The sequence below is a fragment of the Phymastichus coffea genome, unplaced genomic scaffold (assembly GCF_024137745.1).
Source record: "Phymastichus coffea isolate CEN01 unplaced genomic scaffold, Cenicafe_Pcof_1.1 PCOF00131, whole genome shotgun sequence".
NCBI classification, from domain to species: domain Eukaryota; kingdom Metazoa; phylum Arthropoda; class Insecta; order Hymenoptera; family Eulophidae; genus Phymastichus; species Phymastichus coffea.
In genome coordinates, this window is record NW_026706942.1 from 154,258 (window position 1) to 162,426 (window position 8,169).

Here is an 8,169-nt window from a genome sequence, read left to right on the forward strand (position 1 = left end):
AGCGCGAGGCAAAGTCAATACCTTGGGCGTGCATACCAGCGAGAGCACTTGCCACTTGGGCCAATTGGCCGGCCAAGTGTTTGCCGTCCCCTTGCTCGCGCGCACACGCTACGCGAAGCTATGCGGCTCCTACACGTTTTCTCTCCGGGCAGCGCTGCACCTTCCAGTCGGTACGAGCGCACTCGCGCGCAGCCTCTATCGATCGACCACTGCTACGTTATGCGTGAGTCTCGCGCAACGTCTACGCAAAGCCGTCGATCCGTCGATCCGAATCGGCGCGCCAGCCGAGCGACGCAGCGCCCACGGGCTTCGACTCGACAAACGAGCGACTTTGCCACCGGGCCGTGCGCGCGCGTGAGCGTTGCGCTGGCGCGCGCATCAATTCCGGACCACGCACAACCAGACGCAACGCTCACCGCCGCGACGCCACCGACAGAGCTGCGCTCCTTCAAGAGCGCGCGCTCTTGCTCTCGAGTGAGCGGCCGGCCATTATCTTATTTACGCCTCATTGTCGCAATGCCTATATGATGCTTGCGATGCTGCCACGTACGCGCGCTGTCTCTCGCGCTGCCTCTCGCGCTCGCCCCTAGTTATTGCTCGCGCGACCTTATCCCATGGCCAGCCATTGCCTGCGCTTCTTCGTCTAATCCGACCTCTCGTCAATCATCCGTGCGACTGGTGGCTGTGCGCGGTGCACCTCCCTCTGGGTCCGAACCCATACCAGCCAAGACGAGCGTATTATATCCTCACATATCCAGTTGATTGCTATTCTCATCGAGTCAAATCTCGGTCTCGACTCTACTTGTTGCAACATCAATCCCCCCGTTGTCACAAGCTTTTCCTCGCTTTCCTCTCATTTATTCCAACGATCCCAAGCTGTGCGACTATAAAATATAAATGTGTCATTACGAACCGATGCCAGCGATCCTTTCTATTGTAATTTCTATTGTAATCATTCACGTCCGACTCCACAGGCGTCTTCTTTTACATCGCAAACAATTCACCTGTGTTTGATGCATCGTAAATTTATTTGAAACACCGTTGTTAACAATTCTATTGTAGCACGAGCTATCATCGTACCCAATCATCCAAATAGATTTCTTTGAAAGTAGCAACGTCTAAATCATGTCTATGTTTTTCCTCCGAAAATTTTGATCGCCCAGGTATAAAGATACGAATCTATTTGCGATTCAGACTCACTTAATAACATGAAAGATCTGAAAATAAGTGCTGAGTGAAGCATTAGGGGATCGTTTTATCCCAACCGCCCCTCTATATTTACATCGTTTCGATCCGTAGTGTCAAAAACATAACGCTGCATGCGTCGTTAATTGCTCTACATCTTTTCATTGTATTATTGAAACTGTTATGTCATCAAACTAATTACCCACTTCCTACTGAAACATACGAATTTGAGTTTCGATTAGGTCGCCCATAAACCTCATAAACAGAAATTACGTTTTATCAAAGTACAGCGTGCTACATTTCGGGAATGAAAAATGTTGTTTTCTTTCCAAACTCTGTCTAATGAAAAATTTAATAGATAATTAAACTTAATAAAACTTGATTATCAATTTTATTGAATAAACGCATATTGCTACGATTGTAACTTTTTAAAAATTTTAGATCTATAACTGACAAACAGCAAATTCGAATGATATATACATCATAATTCATATTCGCAGCGACTGACCTATGCGATTGTTACAATAACAAATTCTATTTGAATTTCTTTGCTTCTAATTTTCGGTATTTACTGAATCGGTCCATTCTTCATACTAAACCTTATGTACAAACATTAAAACAAACAACTTGGAATAAACTATTTTAGACGTCTATCAATCATTCAATAATGTACATAAATAATAGTAATAAAATTTACAGTGTATTCAAGTTTATTGTCGGATACATAACATTAAGTATCTACAAACATCCATACCCAGCATACTCGATTATGATTTTATAAAATATATTTATAGTTGATGTATAAAAATACAAATGTAATCTAGGGTTAAACAGTCATGTTCCAATATAACATCTTTGGTCATTTTGCTAAAAAAATTCTGTGCGAGAATTATCTAAACTACTACGGTTTTACAATAAGCTAATGATTTGTTATTATAAAAATAAGTGTAATAAACTAATATTTTTGTGATATATTACACATAAGTAGTTTATACTGAATTTTCTCATGAATCATACAATAGAGATACAGGAAATCGTATTATCTATCTATCTATCTATATCCTATTTGTGAAAGTATATGGAGAAATACACGGAACGTTTAATTATTTTTCAAAGTGTGATTAATCTTTTTATTTTGAAACACACTTGTTAGACATGATTCTGGACCGCTAGAAGTAAAAAATATATCCGTGTTACTCATTTATATAAAATGTTCACTGTGTTATCATGAAAATTAAAAAAATTGATTTATTTTCATTGTTATAAGCACATAAGGTGAAATCCGTGACTACTGATCGTATACTGAGGCTATTGTCAGAGTCCTCAAATGACGCTACTGTATATTTACATTAATCGATACAAGCGATCAAATATGTAAGCAATAAGGTCTCGAATTGGTAATGCGTACTCTGTCGAAAAAATGTCATACCTGTTGATACGTCATACGAATTTGTACGGTAATATCATACATTTTCGACTTTTTTCAATATATTCTCATTTATTTACAATATATTGTGTTATGATATTCCTTGGTTCAATATTTTTCCAATGTCTTATAATATTAATAAATTTTTTCAATAAACAAAGCTTTGAAGCTTTCGTAGAACTGAAAATCTGGTGAGAAGATTTTAGTAGTAGACTTTTATAATGAGCATACATCACAAGATGTTTTGACTTGTAAAATTGAAAATAGGAGCTGTGCATATGAAAAATATAGTTTTGAAAAAAAGTTACGCTGGTGTATTTCAAAATACTTTGCTTTCTAGCTTCATCGTTTTTAATGGCACTTGAATTTTAAAAGTATAGATTTTGGTTGTTTGTTGGAAAATTAAGTTATAATGAAATTGAAATTATAAATTTTAAATATTTCAAAAAGTTATGCATGAAAATGTCAAAGAACAAATTTAATTACCCAAAACGGAGTATCGCTCATTAAAGTGTAGATTACAGTAAAGCATTGAACAGCACACCAATACGAGTGTACTTACTTCAAAATCCTTAATTAAAGGAATATTTCCTGAAACTTTTAAATTAATTCATGATGACTTCAAAAAGTTATGAGCAAAAGTAGAAATAATTTAAAGTATTGTTTAATAACAATCCAATTTCTCAATAATTTTATTATTTAAAGTTTTTGAAACATAGCAGATAATTTTTGAACGGTCAAATATAATTAAATTAACTAGTGCAGCATCGAAATTTAAGGGCTACATACTTTATATCCACTTGAAAAACATTTTCCCAAGATAAAAAGTCGAGTGACAGAAAAATTAAAGGTTCCGTGGATTTTTCCATATATTAAGAGAAAAATTTAAAAAAATTAAGTTTTTGTTATTACTATTGATTAGGAATGGAAAGAAATTAAATAAATAGATTAAAAAAGATGTTTGATCGCTGTTCTCACCTGCTATAATTTTACTGTAGATACAGCTATATACGATCGGTGGAGGCAATAATGAAAAGAAAACAACTTTTGACGTTTAGTTAACCGATTCGTTAAGCTCTTAAAAAGCTTTATGGTAAAAAAATATAATGAAACAGCGAAAAATATTATTTATTTTGTGAGCAATTAAATATCCGGAATCGAGTAATTATTTTACTATGAAACATGTAACGACTATGATTATATGGCATCAAATTATTTATAATTTATGAAGAAACACTAACTTTTTTATCGATACCCTATAGACACGGTGCCATCAATTTCAAATGTATTAAATATTGATGAATCATACTTGAAATGCAGGGTCACTCCATTACGTGCTGTACCTATGTTACCACAAGAATTAAAACAAAAGTTACGCAACGTAAAAAAAAAGTTAAAATATCTATCAAATAGTTTTCTCGAACATTTATTGCAATGATAAAATTGAAGGATTGATGTCTTCCGTAAATATATATTGTGTTTGGATTGTTCCCTAAAGGTCCATGGCGTCTTATTGGGTGACATTTTGAAAGCGAGATCTTTGAACGATGGTTAATTTATGATTACGCCATTATGCTATAAAGCCATTTTGTCAACCGTTTGGTTGACTACAGGAAAATCCGTGTTGAGCCTATAGTTTGGTTTCGCTTAAGAAGTCAACATTTTACAAGCAATGTGTTGATAGTCGGTGGGTTCTGCCTGTTAATTTTACGAGGTACCCTAAACTCGATTTCTCAATAGGCCAACATTTTCGCCTAACATATTCAATGAAAGCAGATGTTTTACCTGCGATTCAAATGTTACCACGGCAGTAGCAGATGAAGTTATACGTTGTTGTTTGACAAGCAAATTGTGATTCCACAGCTTAACTCCGGGAAAGAATCACCGAGCAAGTTCAAAATTGAACGTGCGCAGAACATCACTGCAATTTCTTTCTACGACTTCACTTTAACTTGACAGTGTTCCGAGGCTTTTTTTTACCGACGTTCAAAGAGTTAGATCCTCGCTTTAATCATTTTTGGTGAATGCAATATTACTTAAAAGTCAAATTTATAATAAATGCTCAATGAAAATTTGATCAAAGTATGTAGATGCCCGTATCGTCGAAGTCAAGTCGAAAGCAAAGCTGTGCAGTGAAGCGATTGAAAATTATTGGAATTAAAAAATACATACAAGTGCCGGCGAGGGCAACGGAAGGGAGGGAGAGGAAACGGAATGAGGACCGTCGGAAGCCATTGAAAAGGCAGATATTTTATAAAAAAACTTGGACATTTATTCAATGTACGTGTCTACAACATGTCTTATCTCTCCTCGTTCTGCATCGAAATAAATCTATGCATAATATTTACAGATGGCTTCGATTCGTCGACATCGATAGTATTGCATTAGTACTAATTGATATAATAATAATAATAATAATAATAATAATAATAATAATAATAATCTTTGCAATAATGGTCGTATGTACAAATTGGCAAGAATAATCCAGACGGTACGACAAAGTACCCGGCTATCGTTGCAGTCGTTTAAAGTTTAATAAAGCTTTCAACGTGTTTTATCTACAGAAATATTTACACCGAGGAGTACTGGAGGCAGGCGCCACGAGAGTATTTACAGGGGAGCGGAACTGTACAAGAGGCGCGAGTGCGAGGGCGATCACTGGTGCGTCGCGGCGACTAGGACGGCCGGGCCCCGAAGGCGGGCCGGCCTCAGCTCTGGCGGCCCGTCAGCACGGTGATGGGCTTGAGCAGCAGCTGCGGCGGCGGCGGCGGCGGCGGCGGCGGCGAGCGCGGCGCGTGCGGCGAGGCCGGCTCGGGGCTGCTGCCCGGCGAGGCCGCCGCCGAGGCCGCGCGGCCCAGCGCCGGCGGCTGCTGCGCGTAGAGCCGCGACTGGTGCTGCTGGTGCTGCGCGAAGAGGGCCGCCTGGTGCTGGTGCGCGGCCAGGCTGCGCAGCGTCGCGTAGAACTCGTAGGGGGCGGCGGCGGGCGGCGCCGGGCCCGCGTAGGCCGCCGCCGGCGCCTGCAGCAGCCGCTCCACCGAGAAGCCGCCGTGGGCGCGCGGCGGGCTGGCCGCGGGCGCCGCCGGCAGCGGCTGCGGCTTGCAGGGCAGCAGCCCGGGCGCGTAGCCGGCGGGCGTCGCGTAGGCGGCGCGCGGCAGGTAGGGCAGCCCGTAGAGCGAGGCGGCGGTCGCCGGCCAGGACACGTGCGGCGCGTAGGCCGCCGGGTAGAGGCCCTGCAGCACGGCGCTGCGCTTGAAGGCGGCCAGCCGCGAGCGCGAGGCGGCCGTGCTGCGCCGGCGCAGCTTGCCCGTGGTGCCGCCGATGAACACGTCCTCGCTGCTGGCGTCGAGCATCCAGTAGTTGCCCTTGCCCGGGTCGTCGTAGTGCCGCGGCACCTTCACGAAGCACTTGTTCAGCGACAGGTTGTGCCGGATCGAGTTCTGCCAGCCCTGCTTGTTGTTCTCGTAGTAGGGGAAGTTGCGCATGATGTACTCGTAGATGCCGTTCAGCGTGAGCCGCTTCTCCGGGCTCTGCCGGATCGCCATCATGATGAGGGCGTTGTAGCTGTAGGGCGGCTTCTCGGCCTTCTTCTTGGCGCCGTCGGCCGGCTCGGCGCCCGCCGCCGGCCGCGGCCCGTCGGCGCCGCGCGCGCTGCAGTCCAGCGGCGGCGGCGTGTCCGCGCCCTCGGCGTCGCCCGTCACGTCCAGGTCCTCGCTCGAGTCGTCGCTGCGCTCGTCGAGCGGCGAGTGGCTGCGGCTCGACGTGCCGGCGCACGCCTCCGGCACCAGGTCGCGGATGCTGAAGTTGCTCTTGCCGAGGCTGGTGCGCGCGGGCGGCGGCGAGGCCGAGACCGTGAGCTGCTCGTTCGATCCCTCCATGTTCACCATTATCCCCGACCCGACGCACTTTGTCCGCGACTCGCACTGGCAGGTCGGTTCACTACGTGACTGCGGACGCGTTCACTGGCCGCCGCGCCGGGCGGCACTGCGCTACCGAGTTCCGACTGTTCGAGCTGCTCGCTGCGTGGCGCGGAGCCACCTTCTCGGAGCGATCGGGGACGCGCGTCTGCGGCACGGCCGGCCCGCGGGGTCTCTTATAGCTTCCGTGGCGGCGCCGAGGCCCCGCCCAGCGCGCTGGCGGCGCCTTGGGCCGGGCCTCCGCGCCGCCGGCCAATCGCAGCCGGTGGCGGCCGGTGGGGGCCGCGGCCGCGCGCACCCGCCGCCAATGGGCGCCGTTGGTCTGGACTGCGCGCCGCGGGCTTCGTCGCGCCGCCACTGCGTCGCCAAAGGGCCGCGGCGTCAAGAGAAGGGGGGAAGCCCGTGCCGGCGCTCCGCAGCGCTGCCCTGCACCCAGCTCGGCCTACGTGGCCTCTGCTCGTGCATCGACCGACCAGCCGCTGTACAGTCTACCGGCAGTTACCTGCTACACTGGCCATGATCATGACGCTGACATTGCTCTTGTCTTTATGGCGCATCTACTTGTTCTTCTCCTTGACGGCTCTTGCATCCCGGACCCTGCGCGCAACGCTTCTCGTTCCGGCTTTCGATTTCGCTTTATAGTAGCGCCCGTCAATTTTTTCTCGATTTGAACGAACAAACTAATACCTTTGGAGCAGCTGTGCACAAGTATCCAAAATTCACTTCCACTTACTTTATTCGCCGTTGTTTTTTGTCGTTCAACAAACGTAAGCTGTAGACGATGATTGATCAATACCATATATTTTTTCCACGTAGTTCTACGAGTCCTAACAAAGTCACACATCACAGACGTACATTAATAATTTATGTGAATATAAACTGTTTGAAGAATTTTCGCAAAATGGTTTATTTTATAAATAAATAAAAAAGTGGACCTATTCATCGTTTTGCACACGTTTTTAAAAGAAGGAAAACGTATCATACTATTCTATGAATTACCGAAATTTCAAAAAAGTTGAAACAAATAAGCTGGAAAAACGTGCTTGAAATATTAATATGCCTTTCGCATTATTGAGAACATCAACATTAATGATTTCACTTGTATATCTTTTTGATTTATTGATGACATGTCATTACACCGAATTTATCATCATTGTTGACGTATTACAAATCGAATAGCATTAACGAAACGGAACTAGAATAAGCAAATAGTCGACGGTATGTTACGATTTCAGCGATGAAAGTTTTAGCTTGCGTGAGCATGCTGCGTATGGTGTCTATTTACATTTACCTCGAGGCATAAAAAAAGCATAATATTATACTTTTTCGTATAACGTTATCTAATTATGTTTATTATATGAAAATCAAGATGCACCGTAAAAATATAACAATGGACTATATTTTATAATTATTGATATATGTATACTTACACACATTTTCGGAATCACTTTAATACTAGATTGAATAAATTTAATTGATTAGGATGTTATATTACACGCAATAATTATAACTTATAGAAATGAAAATCTGTATTCTTATATTAGATCCCAAATTGTATCCACAAAAAAGTAATCGTATGAAATATTAACTAATTGCTAATAGTAAAGATAATCCAATTTTATGTCAACTCACATTGTACAATAC

General features: G+C 43.8%; 1 protein-coding gene across 1 annotated transcript; it reads right to left on the bottom strand.

The window, feature by feature from the left end:
* Positions 1-4,882: 4,882 nt before the first annotated feature.
* Positions 4,883-6,659, bottom strand: LOC131671633 (forkhead box protein fkh-2-like). Its single transcript, XM_058948213.1, has one exon. It carries the CDS (start codon positions 6,493-6,495, stop codon positions 5,320-5,322), a length of 1,176 nt encoding a protein of 391 aa, XP_058804196.1. The 5' UTR covers positions 6,496-6,659; the 3' UTR covers positions 4,883-5,319.
* Positions 6,660-8,169: the final 1,510 nt, after the last annotated feature.